The following is a 21,879-nucleotide window of genomic DNA, read 5'->3' as shown; positions in this document are numbered from 1 at the left end:
TCGGGAACCCAGTTAAAAATAGAAGTGAGACTTGCCTGGTTCCCATTCTTAGCATAAAGCACCAGACTGCATTCCCTTCTGCAGAATTTGCTAATTGTTCATTTCTGACAACACAACAGGGAATTTTTCCTTTATAGCTGGTTGTAAACATTTAAGATGCCTGTCATCACTCATAACCTTTGTTTATTTATCACAGCTAGCTAGCTCTCTTATTTACGTATTTCTTGTTCTTTTCCATTTTTACTTCTATGCAGAGAAGTTAATGTATATGAAAGCACTTCATAAGTCTCAAGTGGCATGTAAATGTTACTTGCTATTATTATGGTACTCATATTCTAAACTTTGCACCATTAAAATATTAATACAGATAGTACTTCTAGTTTATAGTGGCCAGTAGGTTTCAGCACTTAAAATGGCACAGCTCACAACAGCATGAATGGCAATTAATATGAAGTTCTTCATCACAGATGTATTTCAGAGAAGCACAAATTGAGAAATTGCCTGTGTGTTTACATAGTGAGGCAACAGAATGGGAGCATTAACGGAAAATAAGATACCTATACAAATTTGGGAGAAGCTAAAAGTATTTTTCAACTAGAAAAGATATAATTGGGGAAAATTATTTTCCTACCAGGTAAAAGAACACATCTTCCCTTCATATTCTTGTTTATATATATGTTGTCTATACTTATATATAGATGGTACAGAATTCCCCGTTAACAGATTTTTCACATGTAAAATGAAATACTTAATAGTCCTACGAGTGTTGCACTATATACTTCATTATCTACACAAGGAACTTAATGTGTTGACAGCATAGGAAAGTTTAGACAGATTATAGTAAGTAGAATATTTTCTTTTCTACAACTGATTTTCAGCAATGCTGAATGGGAGCTTCCAGTACACATGTATGGTTTACAAGTTAGCATCAGTTTAAATAACTCCGGCCTCCTCTAGGCTCTCCTCCTGAGTTAAGGCTTGTAACATCTCCCCATCCTCTTAGATAGGAGAATTATCTACTCCTTTCTTCCTCCCCCAGACTTTTTATTTCGAAAGAATTCAAACTTATAGAAAAGTTGAAAGAATAGTACATTGAACGTCCATCCTGCACCTAGATTTTTTTTCCCCCTTTGGATTAGCCATTTGAGAGTAAGTTGCAGACATCATGGCCCTTCACCCCCAAATATTTCAGCATCTGTCTCCTAGGGATGAAAACATGCTCTTATTGACGGCTGTATAATTATCACACTCAAAAAAGCTTAACCTGCTTACAATACTGTTATCCAAGACACAGTTCATGGTCATCTTAGTATTATCCTTTATTTACTTCTTCCCAACCCAGGATCCAGTCAGAGATCACACACCACATTTAGTTGTCATGACTCTTTAGTCTCATTTTTTCTTTTTCTTTGTCCTTTCCCTTTCTTTCTCTCTCTTCCCACTCTCTTCCTCCTGCTTTCCCTTTTTTTCCTTTCATGACATTGACATCTTTTTAGAGTCCAGGCCAGTTCTTTTATTACCTACTCTTGAAGCAAGCATAACTAAGGAAATAGGGGGTTTGCCTTATGAAGGTTTGGCTTTTTTCTTTTTTTTTTTTTTTTCCTTTTAGCCTCCATGATTTCATGGCTTGCCATGAAGCCTCTAACGAGATGCCGCATACCTACTGGATGCATAAAATACAGGTTGGTTTTTTCTTCCTGAAAACTTGTGTCCTGATAGACTCTTCCAAAGGCTCACTCCTCAGGGCATTCCTGGGACTGAGGAACAGAGCTAGTGCACTTTCAATAGAATGGCAAGTGTCTCTAGGAATTGCTTTCGATATTTACAAGCCTTGTTCCCTATCCAACTTCCCTATCCATACCAGTAGTGAATACCTAGCTAGCATTTCTTAGAGTTCAGTTGGTTCAAGCCAGTTGCTTTGTTTCTCAGCAATAGTCAAAGCTTTCAACTAAGTACTAACCTTTTATTTAAAGATAAAAGTAGATCTCTTTCTGGGTCATTAGAGCTTTTCACTCATGAAATTAATGTTTCTTATCACTATCACTGATTACTCTTAATATGAAAAAGTTTGTCATTCCATTGAATCTCTCTAGGTCTTGGGAGTAAATTTTAGGGTAGGTTAGAAAAGACGTGGCAGTTTCAGTGTGGGGACAGTGATCTAAAATGAACGGATTTGTATGCTTTAGCCTTTTTAATAGTAATACACTCTTCTTAAAAGCTATAAACAAGAGAAAGACAAATATTCAGAGTTAAAGTTGGGGGAAATCTTTCTCCATTAAAGATCCTGGCCCGATCCCAAAGTTTTATTCAAAAAGGACAGTTATTGGGACTTCCCTGGTGGCGCAGTGGTTAAGAATCCGCCTGCCAATGCAGGAGACACGGGTTCGAGCCCTGGTCCGGGAAGATCCCACATGCTGCGGAGCAACTAAGCCTGTGCACCACAACTACTGAGCCTGCGCTCTAGAGCCCGCGAGCCACAACTACGGAGCCCAGGAGCCACAACTACTGAAGCCCGTGTGCCTAGAGCCCGTGCTCCGCAACAAGAGAAGCCACCGCAGTGAGAACCTCATGCACCGCAATGAAGAGTAGCCCCCGCTCGCTGCAACTAGAGAAAGCCCGTGCGCAGCAACGAAGACCCAACACAGCCAAAAATAAATTATTTTTTTTTAAAAAGGGACAGTTATTTTTTTCCCCTGAACAAACTCTTTATTTTTTTTATTCAAGTGTAGTTGATTTACAATGTTGTGTTAATTTCTGCCATACAGCAAAGTGATTCAGTTATATATACATTCTTTTTTAATATTCTTTTCCATTATGGTTTATCATAGGATATTGAGTATAGATCTCTGTGCTGTACAGTAGGACCTTGTTTATTGTATCCATTCTGTGTATAATAGTTTGCATCTGCTAACCCTAAACTCCCACTCCATCCCTCCCCCACCCCCTTCCCCCTTGGCAACAACAAGTTTGTTCTCTATGTCCGTGGGCCTGTTTTGTAGATAGGTTCATTTGTGTCGTATTTTAGATTCCACGTATAAGTGATATCATATGGCATTTGTCTTTGTCTTTCTCTTTCTGACTTAGTTCACTTAGTATGATAATCTTTAGGTCCATCCATGTTGCTGCAGGACAGTGATATTTTAAGACGTGATTCCCGTGTCTCCTTTATGCCTTCCTACATCTCTTCTCCACAGACTCTCTTTGAATTTCAAAAGTAGCTGCTTTCTTAGAAGACAGGAAGTCACAGATGTGTGGTGGGCAACAATGAGACGGCAGTAAAAATGGACTCAGTTATCTGGTATCTAAATGTTCAGCTTGTCAGAAGGTAGTTTCTCTCACTTAAGAATGGGAGCTTTTTCCAGCCACAGGCAAGCATACAGTTTATCCAAGAAAATTTTGCTTCACGATAAAACAGTTTATCCAAGAAAATTTCGCTTCACGATAAAACAGAGAAAATGAAGTCATATAAGCTTCCTGAGACGTTAAAAAATATGGTCTCTATTCCTCTGCAGATAACAAACTAATTATCACAAAAGGTGTTGGTTATCATTTAAGCGGGAAATATGATGTTGACATAATACATAATTTCAGCATCTGTTGTGCCTTACTTTGGATTGTAAATCCAGACTAATGGGTCTGTGGAACTGTTTAGACCCTTTCTTATTAGATTCCCTTGCCTCTTAGAAAAGCTTGCATATGAAAGATTCAGTTGATTTGGGCATTTTGCATTTAATAACACTTCCATTCTGAAACTAGTATGTACTAAATGTCTACCATATGTCGAGTAATTTTATTGAATTCACCAAACAATCCTGCAAAATAGTTATTTTTTTCCCCTCGCAGATAAGAAAACTGAGGCTGAGAGAGGTTAGGTGATTTGTGCAGGGTCAGACAGCTGATGAGTAGAGAGAAGATTGAGGCTCAGGTCTTTCCGACTCAGTCTTGACCCAGTTTGTGTTCTCGAGATCAGGATTAACTGCCATGCTAGTAACTGCCGGGAGTGCTCTGGGAACAAGGAGCAGAGCCCAGCCAACCTGCACTCCCAGTCTTGCTTTTTATTGGTCGCCAACCCTTCTCAAACCTTCCTCTCTGACCTGGCTCACTGGCCAAGTCTGAGGCTCCACAAGTGAACACTGGAGTAATTGGCTTGGCCTCCGACCCCAAAGTGAAGTCCAAACAAACCAGGCTGTGTCACGTGAGAGCTCTTTTTCCCTGGGCTAGAGGGAGGCGTGGATCTTTCCCTTCTTTCTCCTACAAGCCCAGAGGTGAATGTCAGGTCCTAGTATCCCAATGGTCCATGGAAAAGCAAGAGGGATTGCTCCAGTGTCAAAGGCCAAGCTGGTCCAGGCTGCCCTGTCCAGCCCTTCCTTGTGGGGGGAGTGTGGGTACCAGCCCTAGGCCACCTGACCTTGCCAGGGAGGTGGGGGCAGGAGGAGAATGGAATCCCAAGTGAGGAGAGCCGGCCTTCCGGCACTTTGGACCAAGGAAATATCCTTGCCCTTGATCCTGACCTGTCCTGGGGAGCGGAATTGGTGCACGAGGGCTGAGAACAGAGAGGATCCTGGAGCTGAGGGACCCCTGAAACTGCCAAACCACACCCCTCCTCTCTGAACAAGAATTGTTTCCTGTGATGGATATTTGATGGTTTTTTTTCCCTTTTGTGAAAGAGGGATTTAAGCAAAAGAGAAATTGTAACATTCACGTTCTCCTTTTCCCGAGGCAACGCCCGTGTTTAGGTGTAAAGAACATATATATTTATGTGGGCATATCTAGATAAATATTTAATATCTACAGAAACCTGGTAACTTTTGATGGTAGAAGTCCACTTTTTAAAAAAATTGTCTTAACTGAGCAGTTTTAGCAAGCTTAGTCGTCAGTGCTCTAAGTGTTTGTATTTATATCGGGTGATGATAAAAGAGCTCAAGGGTGAGAAGGAATGTGGTGGGGGGGGAGTCGATGGGATGGGGAACAACTTTCTGTACCATAATGAAAATTTATCTGTGTGGGAACTTTGGCTTTGAATATGAATCAGAGGGAGTTCGTGCTTTGAGACAAATTTATGGTTAGCGGTAAAATAAAATCACGTTTTAGTGCCTTATTTTTACTTAATAAATCTTAATTACTTTCTTTCCATAAATTAAAGCATTTACCATGCTATATCTTAATCATCAGGTTCGTCATGTATAGCATTAATTTCATAGAGTAACTGCCACTTGGGCTTTTTGTAAAACATCACCTTAGAGTCTTTGTTTGAATGCTCCAGAGGAGTTGCTAACCGGATTTTCAGTGAGTTACACTAGTCTTGTCATGTTGCCTCAATTTTTTAAGGAGGTACTGGTACCCATTGGACTAACTTTGGGTATCATGTCACTGTGGGCTCACCAGTTGAGGGTAAAGGAGGAAGGGGAGAGAAATGGTGTGAACTACAGACTATTTTGAAGACTATGCAGTTTTACTCCTTTGAAGTATATCACAAAATATTTCCTGGCATAGGTCCCCAAGACTGACTTCTGTGAATTGATTTATTTGTAATTTGTAGAATTTCACATAAATGTGCTAAAATCCTAGGGAATATTTTATTGACTAAATAAGTTATGGAGTCTTCTTCATTCCGTAAACTTACTTAGCAAATCGTTTCCTAATAGTTAATGTCACCTTAGAGTTCGGTCCAACCCAAGTTGAGTTATCACAAATCCTCCTTATAAATTAGTAACATTTCATAATTCTTGGATCCCAGTATGTGAAAAAGGAGTCCACAAGATTTTCATTTGTATGTTGATTGGATAGACTTGAGAGTGGCATCGTTTGATCAATTAGATATTTAACAAAAGAAGGAGTCATAGAAGTGAATATAAAAATGGATGGGATTTGCTGTGTGGTCGTGGCCTGCGTTCCTCAGATCCTCGCCTCACCATTCGCCCACTCTTTTGAGTATCACTGCGGGGGGGGGGGGCGAGGGGGGGCGGGGATCGTGGGGCATGTGCTCCCGCAGGCTGATGTTCCTAGTGTCCCCCCAACCCATCCCCGTCAGCTGGCTTCCGACTGGTTGGGCGGGAGGCTCTGATGAAAGACTGGAGCTGGGAGGAAAGAAGCAACAAGGAATTTCTCCTTCCCTCTTCCTCCGTCAGCATCTCAGGTAGTGGAGGGGTCATGTCCACTGCTTCTGCTTCTCCCCACCCAACCCCTCCATCCCTGGGGTATGAGTGTCTTCCTGCTGCTGAGAATCTTCTAAGTTGCCTTTTTGACATCCCGGCTCGTCTGTCATCTGTGTAATAAGGTCTCTGCATGAAATCTGTTCTATTTTACATTCTAAGAGTGGTTGCTTTTGCTTTTTCCTGACACATATTTTATAGAACAGTTTTGCTTTTATTTCATAGCTTATGGAGTTTGGGATGTTGATAAAGGGAATGCTAAATTATTCATTACCTCAGTTAATGTTTAATCAGCTGGTTTGCATTTGGTAATGGCTCAAAGAAGATAAAATGACTTGACTGCCCTCAGGGAGCGTAGTCTGGCTGGGGAGCCAGTGCTTTTCCAGAGCGCACGGGAGCTGAGAAGTGAGGGATACCTACGCTGAGGTACTGGTGGGTCAACCTGGAGTCTTGCCAGGTCCTAAGATCTTGCTCAAGTGGATGAGGAGGAAGGGCGTTCCCAGCAGAAGCAGCAGTTGGTACGAAAGCGTGTCACGTGCCGAGCTGCACAAGCATCTGTTGGGTTAGGGGTAGTGGAGGGAGAGGAAGCCAGCAAGGTGATGAGAGGCCAAGTCACAAAAAGCACTGAAGACTCCACCAAGCACTTGAGTTTATCCTTTCGGAGGTGGGGAGGAGCGAAGAAGGATTTTAAGCAGGGGAATTACATGAACAGATTTATCCTTTAGAAAGATCACTCTTGAATGGGTGTGGAGGAGAGATTATAGGGCTGAGGGTTGAGGTAGAGAAACCTGGCCAGGTGGCGGGTGCAGAAGTCTTGATTGGAGGGGAGATTGTTTGAATGGAGGCCTGAATTAAATCAGGGGATTTGGGAGGAGGGGAAAAAATCAAGACAGACTAAGAAAATAGAATGTGAATTACTTGATTATTTATTTATTTATCTTGTGTGTGTTGGGAGTTGTCGTTAAATGATTAAACGATTGTTGTGCTCAGAGATCAGGAAATGTTTCTTTGGTTAGGCTAAGTAAGTCTTAAAACTTGAAGACTGCTTCTCATATTGGGGTCACAACGTGTCCTTGGAGGTCTCATGATGTTTCTGGGCTGTTTATGCTGCCTTATGTGCTGGATGTATTTTAGGTTCCACACAAGTTACGGTTTCAGGACTGCTTATTTTTCAAACAAGCCGAACAAGTGATGATTCTTTTTAAAAACCATTCACTACCCCCCCACCCTGTATCCTTTTTCTGGCCGTGATCTACCCGGTCTCTCTGCTGGTCATGACATTTATTGGCTGTCTCATCTCCTGCCTCCACCTCTCATACCTTTCTTAACTTCCGATTAAGGAATTAGCTCTTCACTTATTCAATAAATCGTTTCACAGGTACTTGTGTCTAAAGGTTTCAGAAGTCGAGCGATACAACATCCCCTGCTGATCGAGAAAAACCGTAGGTCCACTCACTCTCCAGCTCCCACATGCCAGAGCCTGTGTACAGAGTGTTCTACAAAGTTCAGAGAACACGAGGCTCACCCTCTAAGAGCTTGACATCTGAAAACAAGACAATGCAGGTAGAAACTGGCAGGAAGAAAATACTGGAAACAATATCTGCCTTAAACTCTACGGAAGGGTTTGGTCTGAGCCGCTGCTACAGAGTTACGGCCTGAAGTTCGGGTCTTGAGAGCTAACACTAATGCACTTCATTCTTTGAAGACTTATGATGAGTGTAGCCGAGAGCCCGGGTTCTGGGGGTCTGACGTCCTGGCTCTGCCACTTACCGTGTGTGTTGCCTTGGGCCAAGTTACTTAATCTCTTGTGTTTCCCTTCATTATGTGTAAGATGAGGATTATAAGAGTATCTGCCCTAGGACCGCCGAGGGGATTCAATGGCACATGCGTGTGGTGTGCAGAGCACACCTCCTGACACAAGCTGAGTGCAGTCAGCACTTGCTGTTGACGGTTCCCGAATCCAGAGTGAGGTGTCCTAAGGCTCAGCTGAGAGAGTTGTGCTTTGTGAGTTCCAAGGAGCATTGCTTTCCTTCCACACGAAAGCTGCTGGGGTTAGCCGTGAGCTCCTTTGTAGTCACTTTATGTTAATTGCAAAGAAAGTTCTGTAACAGGCTTCTTCAGGACAAGTTAGTCTTTGGAGTTTTTGAGTTACCTCTTTGATCGTATCATACGTGATTGGTCATCACTTCAGGGCACTTCCAGAAATAAGTCTGAAGGCCAGCAGGTGGCAGGTACGACCTTGGAGGAGAGTGAGGCATCACTGCCTCTCTGAGACCCTCCCTGGATACCCGTCACCTCCCTCCTCATTTGAGTTCAGCACACATTGAGCACCACTGCCTTTCAGTTCTGTTTGAGGCTCCAGGGGTCCAAGGCTGAACAGACAATTCCCGTTCGCATGAAACTTAGTTTAGTGGAAATATATGTAAACACATCTAATCCACTGTGATACAAGCACAAATGGAAGCGTGTAGAAGGTCAGAGAGGTACATAGGAAGAAGCGTAAGGAAAGTTGCACAGACTTGGTGACATCTCAGTAGACTGTGAATAAGAATAGGGCAAGTCAGCGATCAGCATGGTTTGTACAGGAGAACTGGACCGTGGGGTGGGGTTGGGTGGGGCGCTGTGTTACTGGAGATAAAATTGAAAATGGAGGCTGGAGCTAGACTGTGTAAGAGCTTGGCCTTTATCATGTGGACGCGGGGGCTGCTGAATGATTTTAGGCAACAGAATGCCATAAGATTTGCATTTTTAGCAGGATCATCCTCACGTGGAAGATGAACTTGCAAAGGATGTAGGATGTGCCGGCAGGTTTATGTCCTCAGTGCACATTCATTGAGGCCAGCACCGGAGTCCTATGTCCCTCTGCATTCCTAAAGCCTAGTATTGTGTAGACACTGAAGACATTTTTTGGAATAAAGACAGCCCCAGTTGAATTTTCCAATTCTGCATCCTCTTCTCAGAACATGCTGACCTGGACCTCCATCTGTCACAAGCAGCTTGACTAGGATCGTAATAAATTCTTTTTTCTTGGCATTCCTTTAACTGGCACTCTCTATTTACTAGCCCTTCTGTGCAACTGTAGTGTGGTGGTGATTGATGCTTATAATTCTGACCCTGAAGTGCTCCAAGCCGTCTAAATCATCAAAAAAAGATGAAAGTATATTCAATATTGCTGTAATGTTTGTGTGTTTTACTGAATTCTTATTCTTTGGAAATTGATGGTTTATCAAGTGCTCGTGTACTCATGTGCATGCGGGGACAGTGAGAGTCTGTGATCATCCACGACTCTTCACTCCCGCACAGCACCAGGCGAGGGGTGTTTATTAGCAATGCACACTCAGAAATTAGCAAGCAAAACAGAACTGGGCTCTCTTCATGCCTAGAAGGAAGCAGGTTGGCCCCAAAGGGGCAGACTGGACAGAGATGAGAGAGGAAGCAGTGGTTAGAAAACAGTGGGAGTGATAAAGCAAGAACTGGACAGACAGCCAGTCGGGCAGTTTCCGAGCTCACCCATGCCGCGGCCCAGCCCCGGATGAGTGGGGTTCGGGGCCGGGACCCCAGCTTCAGGTTCTCGTGTGCCTTGACCCGGGTCAGATTTTCAGGCTTGGATTTGGCAGGATTTTCCACCAGCTCTGTTTGTATTGCAGTAACAACTGTTCAGTAAAATGCCAAACATTAGCAAGTGAAAACATCAATAATTAGAGCATCCTGTTCACGCCGCACACACATCTTATCGTGAAAACCATTATAACTGCAGAGCTGACAGTATTATTTGGCCCAGAATGAAGAGCTCCAAATGGAAGCTGTGAGATGGCTCCATTTTGTAACCCAGTTTCCAAAACCAGGCATGTGATGATGTTATTAGGAGGGAGGTTTGCTGTTGGCTTGTTCTTTTGGAGGTTGTATGTTGCAGTGAGTAGAGACGCCTCTTACATTTTCTTGTACAGATTTGTTTTTAAAATCTGCGTGTTTGATCAGCAAGTCCTGCCTGTGTCTGGGTGCCTGGTCCCTGCACCACAGGGATTCTGTTTGTCACCCTCTGGACAAGGGCACTTGCGGACTCTCGAGCTGGTTTTAACATTTTCTGATCCGAGATTCCAGTGAGTCTCTTGGTCTCTCTGGGTCTTAGTTTTTTCTTTTTCTGACATATTGGAATAATACAAACTCCCTCTTTACAGGGTTGCTGTGGGGCTGAAATAAAACGGCGGATGTGAAAAAGCTTAACTGGAAAGCCCTACGTAGATAATAACATACTAAACACACTAAAGGACATCATAAATAGTCTAATAAAAAATAGAAATATGTTTCATCAGCAAGCATAATGTCCTCAAAACTTTCCCCGAAGAGGTGTGGGGAAAATGAACCATTTATTGAATTCCTGCTGTGGAGTAGATTTGCCAGCTGTGACTTTGTCCCCTCGGCAAGGTAGACATTGAACCCCTGTCTCAGAGGTGAGGAAACTGAGGCTTCCAGCCCCACAGCTGTACATCTACACAGCGGAAGTGGGGTCTGGACCTGACTCCAGAACTGACTGTTCTTTCTCCTTATCTCTAGTTGTCTACCTCATTCCAGCCACCTACCCACCCCGCCAAAGTGCTAAGAGCTGTTTACGTCCCTTGGGGCCAGAAAGTTGGCTAGCCCTTTCTTGGTCTTTTGCTCCTGAAAGTGGGACGGGGTGGGATCCAGAAGGAGCCCAGGAGCCCCAGGAGCCCTGGAGGGACCAGCAGCTTGGGGAGGGGAGGGGGCACGCTCAGCCTCCACTTCTAGGGAGTCGGCCAGGCCTGGACCGAGACTAGGAGGCAGGAGTGCGGCATTTCCCAGCCCTTGAGGAGATGGCTGCAGTCCTGTCGTTTCCAGAGGTTCATTCTTTCTGTGTCACAGTGTCTCCCAACCTCACCGAGGTTGTTTGGGGAGCTGCTTCTCAGATCCTCCTCTCGGGGATCGGTGCCTCCTGTGTGTTCTGAGCAGCTCCTTGCTCTTCTAGCAGAGGCAGTGAGATTAAGTTTATTTCCTGTAGTAACCACTCTGCTGAGCTTTTCTGGGACCTTCCCTGTTAACTTTGATGTCGTGTCAGGTATGGGTAGGGGGGAAGGACCCCCGATGTGGCAGTTACTAGGTGCCCAGGGGGACCCACCACCGCACACATCTCCTTTTTTATATAAACTTTCCCTGACTCCAGATACACTGAGTCGGCTTGTAAGCCGAGCTGCCCACACAGAACCAGAGCTGATGCCCATCGAAGGGCCGGATGGCCAGATTCAGGGAGGATATCTGCAGGCGGAGGAGCGTTTGTTCAGAAGGTGGGTCTGAGAGGAGCCACGTACGTGTTCTGTCCCCCCAGGTCCTCAACAGGCGGTGTGTGGAAGCGGCCGTGATGACCGGCCTGGCCCTGGACTGCCACATCAACAGGAAGTCCTTGTTTGACCGGAAGCACTACTTCTACGCAGACCTCCCTGTGAGTAAGCTCTGCCCTCCGTCCATCCATCCGTCTGTCCACCCACCCGGAGCCGGGGCTTAGCCGCGGGAGGGGGCTGAGTGCGTCTTCAGCCAGAGCTCCGTCCATCCCGGCGGGAGGCCCTGCCCAGCCTGATGAAGCCAGTGCCCCCCGACGTTTACTAGATTGGATGCCAGGGTCCTGATCGCTGGCTCTGGTGGAGCCTCGTGCTTCTGGCGGCTCGCTCGTAACTGACTGTGGAGGGGAAGCAGCCCGCGCTCTCAGGCTCAGCCCAGCTGTGGGCTTTGGTGCTAATTGCCGTTAGGACAGAAGCTACTTCCGTGGCTGACGCAGCAGTCAGTGCATCCTGTGGCTCCGGACACAGAGCGAGGCGTCCCTCTGTTAAGTTGGAGGTCCCAGTAACAGGACCGGCTCGTCTGCAGACATTCGTGTCGTCCCCAAGCACTGAGTAAGCGGGCAAGAGCAAGCGGAAACGTGAACCAGAAGCCTGGACGGATGGCAGTAATTGGTCGAGCAGTAAACCCAATAATAACCTGCTTTTTCCTTAAAATTAGAAAGGTTTTTTTTCTTTAAGAGGAAAGCCAGTGTGAACTAGAGCCAATTTTTCATAATACTGAACTGAACCAAAACTGTAATGCCAAGTGGGTTTCCCAAAATAATGTTTGATTTGCTCTGAGCCTCTGATGGTAAGTGTGGCCCTTCTTGAGGCTTAGGAAATCAGTAGTGATGATATTGCTTCACGTTATTCTCTCTGAACTGAAGACGGGCGTGAGCTGTTTTCAGCAGGTGAGGGCAGGAGTAGAATTAAATAAAAAATACAGCTGGAACCTGAATTCTCCAACTGCTGCTGCTTTTTCCCTCTGGCTGCCAGCCTTGTAGTAAATTCTACTGCTTGGTAGGGTGGAGAGAATTAAACTGCATTTTTCTCATCTTTTAAGAGTGATAACGTGTTTGGTTCAGGTGGGAGACTTAGCAATATGTGACTAAAATGAGATGTTTTATTAACTCTGGCTTTCTGGTTTTTCTGGCCCGGGTAGCTCAGATAATCTGGAGGTCGTGTTGCCAAATATTACATGAGACAGACACACTTATACTAAAAAAAAAATTCAATTTTATCTGAATAAACAATGTATTCAGATTATTCCAATTTCACCAAGCATCTGTATTTTATTTGGCAGCCCTGCCCAGAGTTTAATTTTCACAGATTGAGACTTCCTGTCTCAGCACAGAGAGCAAATTGACCTAATGCAGTGGTTCTCACAGTGTGTTCTCTAGGCCACTAGCATCAGCATCTCCTAGGAACGTGTTAGACATAAATTCCCAGGCGCCACTCCAGACGTGCAGTCAGAAACGCTTCAGATGGAGCCAAGAGATCTTTGATTTGACCACTCTACCGGATGGTTCCAATGCAGCTAAAGTTTGAACAATGCTGGCCGGGTAGCTAGGAGCGCAGACTCTGAGTCAGACCATCTGAGTTCAGATCCCGACATTGATACTTACTAGCTCTGTGGCTTTGGGCAAGGCCTTTCACCCCTCCCTGCCCTGTAGCTCCTTCCTAGGGTTGTCTTGAGGATTAAATGGTGTGAAGTACCGAGAACAGTGTCAGGGGACACTCACTGTGTCAGTGTCATTCTCTGTTCTTCCCCAGTTCCCCGTCCTGACCTGCCTTCTCTTTAGTGTGTGTTGATGCACGTGTGCATTTGAAAGTAATTCTTCCTCCCCACTTAGAAGGTGGCGACGGGAGCTCTGGCAATATCCATCAGTATTTTAGTACTCCGTGCTTTCCATTAGCCGGGCGTGAGTGTCACAGCATTTTCTGGCTTGAGGAACAAGGGAAGTCGGGTCAGGGAGGGCAGCTGACATGATGGGTGAGCTCAAAAAGCAGGAGTGAATCCAGCTTCACCACACTAGCAACTGGTGTTAGTTGTGCTGAGAGTAGATGGCAGGATGCTTAGCCAGCACTTCCAATAAGAGGGTCTGTCAGGAGCCCAGTAATCAGATGCAGGGCTGAGCTAATGAGCTTAGTGGAAACAATACGTTCTTTTCTTAGAGGCTTCAGACAGAGAGATTATTGTTATTCCCCAAAATGGTACTCCCTAGGGAAGATAGGATCCATGTTTTTGACTGCTTCATTATTGGGGGTGTGGGTGCAGGGATGGGGAAAGGGGCGTCCAGAGAAGCCAGAAGAGGCCAGGCTAAATTACGGCCGCAGCACATAAACTGATTTGTGTCTCCTTTTCCTTTTTTCCTTTTCTGTTCTGTTGTGGTTTAAGTAAGCCTGTAGTTTTACGACATTAAAAGGAATGATCAACTAGTTCCCAGCTTTGACCTACAGACGAGTGACTCTGGCTCACATTTGCGTGCAGGCCGGCTACCAGATTACCCAGCAGAGGCTGCCGATCGCCGTGAACGGGAGCTTGGCGTACAGCGTCTGTGTGGGGAAGAGGTGGAGTCAGATGGTCACCAGGACAGTGGGGGTCAAGCAGATCCAGCTGGAACAGGACAGCGGCAAAAGCCTCCATGACAACCTGCGGTCCCAGACGCTCATTGATTTGAACAGAGCGGGTAGGCTTGGAGAGTTCCCATTTCCCTTCCTGCCACTTCCCTTCCCCTCCAGAGTTTTCCCAAACCAACTGAGGAGACAGGCCCCGGAGCCTGGCAGATGGCGATCAGAATATCAGCGTTGGTGTTGGCAGAGCTGATGAGAGAGCCGGGCTAGGACTGTGCTTTCTATGCGCTTGCAACTAACCCACCCCTAAATCGAGACAGCATCGCCGCCTAGTCACAGGCCCAGCAGCTTGACATCTGAAGCAGACATTGAAAGAAAAGAACCAAAGTTAAAAATCCAAAAGTGAGGGGAAAGAGAAACGATTCAGGGCCTGTCAGTGCTGCAGGGTTTTCCTAAGTTTCAGCCTGATGTATCTGCGGATCAGACTGGAGAGCTCCAGTCAGACTGACTCTGCCTCTCTTTGGTAGGGGTCGGCCTTCTGGAAGTGGTCCTGGAGCCTGACATGTCCTGTGGAGAAGAGGCGGCTGCAGCCATCAGGGAGCTGCAGCTGATTCTTCAGGCCCTGGGGACCAGCCAGGCGAACATGGCAGGTAGCAGCCACAGAAGCAGTGCCCGCCTCTTGCCCATCTCCCTTTCCACTCCCGGGCTCTCTCCTCACTGGAGTCTTATTCTCTGCAGCAGCTACGGTGGGGTTGTTTGCATCCTTTTCTCAGCCTTTTCCACCTCAGGGTTTTGGGGTTTTTTCCTTAGGATTTTCCTTGGATTTTTTTCTGAGCCCCCGACCAAAAATAAACACACAAACAGCGGCCCTGCAGAGGTGCTGAGCCCAAGAGTGTGAGATTAGGAGTCCAGGGACTGGAGGTGTCCTCCTGGCCTCTTGCATCAGGACGTTGTGAGAATTAATAAAATAATGTGTTTGAACAGCTTCATCGTCCTCAGAAGGCCCTGTGTTTATACAGAGTAGCTCTTAGTTTGTGAGTTCCTTGTGGGCAGTGCTTCATTGCTACTGGATGCTTTTCCTCTGGGTCTCTTTCCACCTTTTATAGAATTTTCATCCAGGTAAGCTGAAGCCAAATTGAATCGACTACAAACCAAGGTTATGATTTCACAAAACTTTAACTTTGAGCTAAAGTCTGAAATTCAATAGAAATATACTAGGGAATTAAACAGAAGAAACAATGTGAAAACTTGGGATCAAGGAAACTCTACATTTTAAGTGTTTGCAAATTGGATACAAAGATCACAAGTTTTGGTCAAACTCAGTTTCTTCATGAGCCTTTCCTAGCACTACTTTGCCGGCCCTTACATCCCTGAATGCTCGTCTCTCCCGTGGTTTTCCCCTATTTTCTGTTCCCAGGGGCTTTTAAAAAACGTCTGCCACTCGCAGAGCACTCCCTGACAGCGTGGAAGAAGGGTGCAGGTTCTGCATCTACAGTGGTGAATCTATCTCTCAGTACAGTGGTGTGTTAGTCAGGGTTTTCCAGGGAAACAGAACAAATAGAATGTGTGTGTGCACGCGCGTGTGACATGTAAAGAGATTTATTATAAGGAATTGGCTCATGTGACTATGGAGGCTGAGGCGTCCCTAAGATCTGTAGTCATCAAGCAGCAGGAGAGTCAGTAGTATAGTTCCAGCCCAGGACTGAAGGCCTGAGAATCAGGAGAGCTGAGGACGTAAGTTCCAGTCTGAGCCAGAGTCCAAGACAAGACCAGTATCCCCGATCCAAGGCAGTCAGGCAGAGACAGCAAATTCCCCCGATGCCGAAAGCTCGGCCTCTGTGCTCGGCCTGTGTGCGCTGGTGCCAAATCGAATCTCAGAGACAGAGTTTGGGGTGAAGTAGAAAAGAACAGCTTTACTCCTTTGCCAGGCGGAGGGGGACACAGTGGACTCATGCCCTCAAAACTGTGTGTCCCAAACCAGGGGGATTTGGTGAGGAGTTTTATAGCAGTGGTTCAAGGGCTGGGTTGCTGGTAAGGATCAGGGTGTGTACAGGGCCTGCATTCCTTTAATCTGGTCTCCTGATGAGCTTCTGTGGTTCTTGAGGCTATCACATCATGACCTTCTCTCTGGAATGAAGAATGCTTCATCAGGTCATTAACATCTTCCATTTGTTGGAGGTTTTAGTTCTGTAAAGATAGTGTTATGTGTATCCCTTGAGGGGGCACCAGGACCCTGCCCCAAGGCTGCACTGTTGTTTCTGGGCTGCTCCTCCCTTGTCTCTGCATCCCCTCCCTTCCTTGATTATCAGCTGTTTGAACCTGCCCTTTGGAATTCAGGGAAGGTCATGGAGGCTGGAGTCTGGTCTCTACAAACAAGAAACAGGGACACAGAAAGGCTTCCATGTCCAGGAGCCCCGCAGGGTCCTGCTTGGCTTCACCCCCACTCCGCCTTTTGCTCTATTCTGGTTTTCAGCAGATTGAATGAGGCTCACCCGCAGTGAGCAGGCAATCTGCTTTACTCAGTATATCAACTTGAATGTTCATCTCATTCAGGAACACCCTTATAGACACACCCAAAATAACGTTTAACCAAATATCAGAGCATCCCTTGGCCCAGTCAAGTTGACACAAAAAATTAACCATTGAACATGGTCACAGAGGGTGCCACTAAGTACCATTGGTGGGGATGATTCGTCTCCCTGTCGGTTTATCATACCATTTACCGACCATTTTGTCACACGTTTATTCACATGTTACAAAGGGACTTCGGAATTTGTAATGCCACATTTGTCACATAGGACATCTAATGGGCAACGAATTGTAACATCAAAGCCCTGGTACAAGTTGAATCTGGAGATGGAACTTGCCAATTTGCTCTCTTCTTTAAGCTAAAGTCTGGAAAAACACAGCCAGCCACATGAGTTTGAGTGGAGTGCTCTGTGTTAGAGCAAGAGAATTCTCCATTGTAGATTTATGGCTCATGCTGTCTTCTTACCCACAGAACAGAAATGAAATATGGGCAGATTGGATGGTTATCCATTTATGCCCTGTTGCTTTAAAAAAGTTTTATTATTCCATTCTTCTTCAAAATAACTGTGATTCCTACCAAACCTGTGGAATAATAAACAGGCCACCTGTTAGCTGAGAAATAGTCCCGTCGGGTCCTTGCCAAGAGATAAACCATAACAGCGAGAACTCATCAGGCAGTGACAGCTGAGAGGGTTCATTAAATCTCATTTGTTTTGACACTTTTTGTTGCTTTTAAATACAAATCAGACAGCTTTGCCCCCAGCACAGCAGCAGAGTGGCTGAGGTTGTCCTGAAGTGCTCTGGGTAGTGAAGGTCTGCCTGGAGTCTGCAGGGGTCCGGCTTTTGGTGCTCGCAGCACTTTATCAGCCCAGGCCCCTTTCCCATCCTTCTGTCCCACCACCATAGGCCACTGTGTCGCCATTGGAGAATGCAGCCTGGGAACCAACCGAAGGCTGCCCTGGAGAGCACCAGTGGACCCCCAGCGTGCTTTTGGAATGAAACTTAAACTGCTCCGGGCTGTGCTTCAGTGAGTTCCTGATAGTTTTGCTAATGAGCTTGGACTAGCTCAGCTTGGGTTCCAGAAGTCACTTCCTTCTTAGGATGTTTGCCACTGTTGAGATCCTCAAAGCAGTCTGCTGAGTTGAATGTGTACCAAAGTATATAGATACACTAAATGTTTCCAAGGTTGTAATATCTGCCGGTTTGAACATCGAGTATGTGCTCATCAGTTCAATAAGCATTTTTAAAATTAATTTATTGTCTCATTTAAACTTTATGACATTCCTGAGAGATGGGTATTACTGTGCCTACTGTACAGGTGAGGAGTTGAGGCTTCCAGAGGTTGGGTTATTTGGCCAAGGTGCACAGGAGGTGCCCGAGCCCAGGTGTGTCTGACTTCAGGACGCCTTCCTTTGTAAGCACTGTCACCCCGCTTCCTAGTGCCAGCCATGACAGTGTCTCCGCTGCTGTAGATAACAACCTTGAGGGCTTCCCTGGTGGCGCAGTGGTTAAGAATCCGCCTGCCAACGCAGGGGACAAGGGTTCAAGCCCTGGTCCGGGAAGTTCCCACATGACGTGGAGCAACGAAGCCCGTGCGCCATAACTACTGAGCCTGCGCTCTAGAGCCCGCGTGCCACAACTACAGAAGCCCGAGTGCCTAGAGCCCGTGCTCCGCAACAAGAGAAGCCAACGCAATGAGAAGCCCTCGCACCGCAACGAAGAGTACCCCTGCTCGCCGCAACTAGAGAAAGCACGCACGCAGCAAGGAAGACCCAACGCAGCCAAAAATAAATAAAATAAATTAATGAATTTAAAAAAAAAAAAAAAAAAACAACCTTGAGAGCTGGGTTAGCAGAGTGTGAGTGCTGAGGACACCGCAGGCCCAGACCTGGGTTGGAATCCTTTCCTACCGCTTCTAGCTATAGAAACTGGGCGAGGTATTTGACTTCTCTGAGCCTCCCTTTCCACACTTGTGAAACGAGTCCCTAAATAATTGTATACGGAAAGAGAAAGGAAGAAGCCAAAGAGGAGAGGAAGTCATCCAAGTCATCAAACAGAGTTGGGGCAGCAGGGTGGGAAGAGCAGGCGAGGACTGGCCTTGTGGAAGAAAACCTGGAATACCGTCCTGGAAGTGTCAAGTGTGAATTGCCTAAAGGACGTCTGAGTGGATGTGTCATTAAAGCTCTGTTGTAGGGAAAGAACGTGGTAGTGTGCATAAAACGTATCACAGGTCCTGACAAATAGCCTGTGCTCATGAAATGTCAGGTGCTTCTATTAACAATAATAAGTAGTATTACATTCACAGAATCACCACTCATTGTGGATGAATAAACTTTGTGATATATGTTGGATAAAATTGAGCCACATTATTTATTTTACTTTATTTTTTGTCAAACCCTGTTATTTAAGTTCTGGAGGGTATTCAGTGATCAGAATGAGACAGCTTAATAGACTTTCTCACTAAATCTTCAGGCCCCTGCTGTTTACAGAAACAGTTTTCTGCCCTGATGTTATATTTCTGATGTGTGAATGTGTTTTAAAAAAAAAAAAAAAAAAGTGACTGCACCATATCACTGTGCTCAGTAGTACAGTTTTTTCGTTTTGCTGTTACAAATCTCTAGTTCTAGAGGGTGGAAATTGAGCTTGATAACGTTCTTGTGAAGGCCCTCCCCCAGTGTTGGAGAATGCATTGAAGCGAACGTGACTGTGAGGCTTTTGTGGACTTGAGGCAATTTACCTTAATTTGTTTAAAAGGTATTTTGTCTTCACTGGGTAAATGCCTTTTGTGAGTGTTGGATAGTGTATTTGAATCCAGGCAAGTGAACTGTCTTTCAACACTGCAGGACACTAAATGAGTCCCCTCAGACATCTATGGAGTGTGGTCTTCTCTGGGAGAGACTGAAACTCATGCTTTTATTCCTTTTCCAAATTAAAAGTCGAAATTGTGAAAGATGGTTTTATTTTTAAAAGCAGGAGAGGTCCAATTCAGGGTTCTCAGGGCTCAAAAAAAGTTCTCTCCCAAGTATCGAGGTTTGGCTGGGCAGAGCTCAGCATACTTGGGAAGTTTTCCTTTGAGCTGAATGGGCCTTTCATAGGATTCAGTAGATTAGTCCTATTCAAACAGAACTTTAGAACTTGTCGGGAACCTACTGTGAGACCAGTCAGCTTACTCGTGGCTCAGGGAAATACCAAGGTATGAATTTATCAAACAATTACCATGGGCCAGAGGCAGCTCTAGGTTCTGAACAGAGCAGTGAAAAGGGCATTGTTCCTGCTACCTAGAGGAAATATTGTATTCATGAGGGAGACAAATACATTAACAAATAGAACAAAGTAGTTATACAGTGATAAGTGCTTTATGGAAATACAGAGGGTGCCGTGATAAAGAATACATTGGATGGTGAGGGCCTCTGGAGAATGACCCGAGGCCCCAGCCCCAGGGAGCTAGAGGATGAGCATCCAGGAAAGAGCCAAAGCAATGTCCCTGAGGTGAGGAAAACGTAGAGTGTGCTTGGAGGTAACACAGGTGGCAGAAGACCACTGTAGGGAAAGCACAAGGAGCAGGGGAATGTGGCCTCAGGTAAGACTGAAAAGGTCTGCGAGGGCTAGATCACCAACAATGATAAGAAGTTTGGATTTCATTCCAAGTGCAGTGGGAGGTCAGGGAAGGGCTTTTAAGCCAAGGAACGACATCTTCCTCCCTCGGCTGCTGTGACCTTACTCACCCTTAGCTGCCCCCCTACCTCCTGGACACTTTCCATGTCCGTGTCATTTGTTCCCATCCTGACATTCAGGAGTTATCAGAACTTGGATGGTGTTTAAAACCATATACATTTACAGAGAGAGTGCAGGTAAAGAAGACAGTCCTGAGTCTGGATGGGAACAAATGACACGGACATGGAAAGTGTCCAGGAGGTAGGGGGCAGCTAAGGGTGAGTAAGGTCACAGCAGCCGAGGGAGGAAGATGTTTCAGGGAGGAAGCGTTGGTTGGTAGGTCACATGCCGCCAAGGGCCGGCGTATCCAGTGAGGGGAAGACACAGCGTGTCCTGCGTCCGTGGGATTTGGCAGCCAGGGGTTGATGGTGACTTTGACGAGGCGATTTGCCAAGAGGTGGGGACAGAAGCCAGGCTGACGTGGGTGTAGGAGTAAATGGGAGGTGAGCTCACGGAGATGAGACGCCAACAAACAAGCAATACTTGTTTGAGAGGATTTGCTGAAAAGGAAAGCAGAGCAATAACAGCAGAATGATGGAGAGAGAACTGGGTTCAAGGGGGTGGGTCTTTGGGTTTTGTCTCTAGTGAGAAATACTGTTGATTATGGATACACATGCATAGAGGGAATGCTGAGGAAGAGAGTTAAGGAGTGGTGTGGGAGAGAGGAGAGAACTGAAGGAGTGATGTCTTTGGGAAGGCACGAGGGGTGGGAGTTTTAAATCTGGGCTCCATTCCCAAGGGCCTTCCATCTGGTCTCAAAGAAAAGACTAATTCAGAATAGACTACAATCACGTGCTCTACTGATTGCATGTATTCTGATAACTCCGAGGAGCCACCAGTGGAGGCCGGCCTACTGATGAGGGTTTCCAGGAGGAGAAGGTGGTACCGCTTATGTGGGACCTCGAAGGATGAGCCGAGGTTGAAGGAGGGACAGTATCGGTGATGACGAGGGCCTGTGGGAACCAGCGAGCAGGCAGAAGCTCCCCTGAAGGGAGGAGGCTTTCTCAGGGAATGAGCAGCAGGAAATGCGGGGTGCATCAGTCAAGACCAGACGAGGGCTCTTGCATACCAAGCAGAGGAGGTGGGATGACCCAGTGGGAGCCAGCTGTGCACTTGGTCAAGCGCTGGGAGTGATGCAACCGTCCTGTAGCAGGATGTGGCTGGAGCCGAGCTGGGGGTGGGGGGGGCTGGACCAGGAGGGGTCACTGAGTTGAAGGTCAGGATGGGATGCGGGTGCTCAGGCAAGGATGGCAGCCGTGGGAATGGAGAGGAAGTGACGGCTCTGAGGGATGTTTGGGGGAAGGAACTGACAGGACCTAGTCAGACTACAAAGGGCCAAGAAAACAGAGCAGCAAAGGATGTCGCAGGGTTCCTAGACCAAGAGTCTGATGATATCAGGAGTCGTTGGGACTTCTTGAGATTCAGGGAAGCACGTGTTGTCCTAAAGGGGCTCTGGGATTTTGTAAAAATGTGAAAGGTCCGTGCTGGAGACATAGAGTAATTTCTGGGCTGACAGGCACCTTCTCCCTGCCTGTCAACGTGGGTGGCCTTTGGAGCGGCAGAGTGGGAATGACAGCGAC

General features: G+C 46.2%; 1 protein-coding gene across 5 annotated transcripts in view; it reads left to right on the top strand.

The window, feature by feature from the left end:
• GATB (glutamyl-tRNA amidotransferase subunit B) overlaps nucleotides 1-21,879 on the top strand; it is a 93,890-nt gene that overhangs the window by 19,669 nt on the left and 52,342 nt on the right. For 4 of the 5 annotated variants that reach the window (XR_011073903.1, XR_011073902.1, XM_068542626.1 and 1 more), the window contains exons 3-5: nucleotides 11,494-11,607; nucleotides 13,974-14,172; nucleotides 14,584-14,706. Coding sequence is in view for 3 of the 5 variants with exons in the window: in XM_068542626.1 (XP_068398727.1) it covers nucleotides 11,494-11,607; nucleotides 13,974-14,172; nucleotides 14,584-14,706 (436 nt within the window). In the remaining 2 variants the exon portion in view is untranslated. The remainder of the gene's footprint in view (nucleotides 1-11,493; nucleotides 11,608-13,973; nucleotides 14,173-14,583; nucleotides 14,707-21,879) is intronic. The other variant, XM_068542627.1, reaches the window with a different exon arrangement.

Source organism: Eschrichtius robustus, chromosome 4 (assembly GCF_028021215.1).
Source record: "Eschrichtius robustus isolate mEscRob2 chromosome 4, mEscRob2.pri, whole genome shotgun sequence".
NCBI classification, from domain to species: Eukaryota; Metazoa; Chordata; class Mammalia; order Artiodactyla; family Eschrichtiidae; genus Eschrichtius; species Eschrichtius robustus.
The sequence above is the reverse complement of the archived record's forward strand: the minus strand, read 5'-3'. Positions and strand labels throughout refer to the sequence as shown.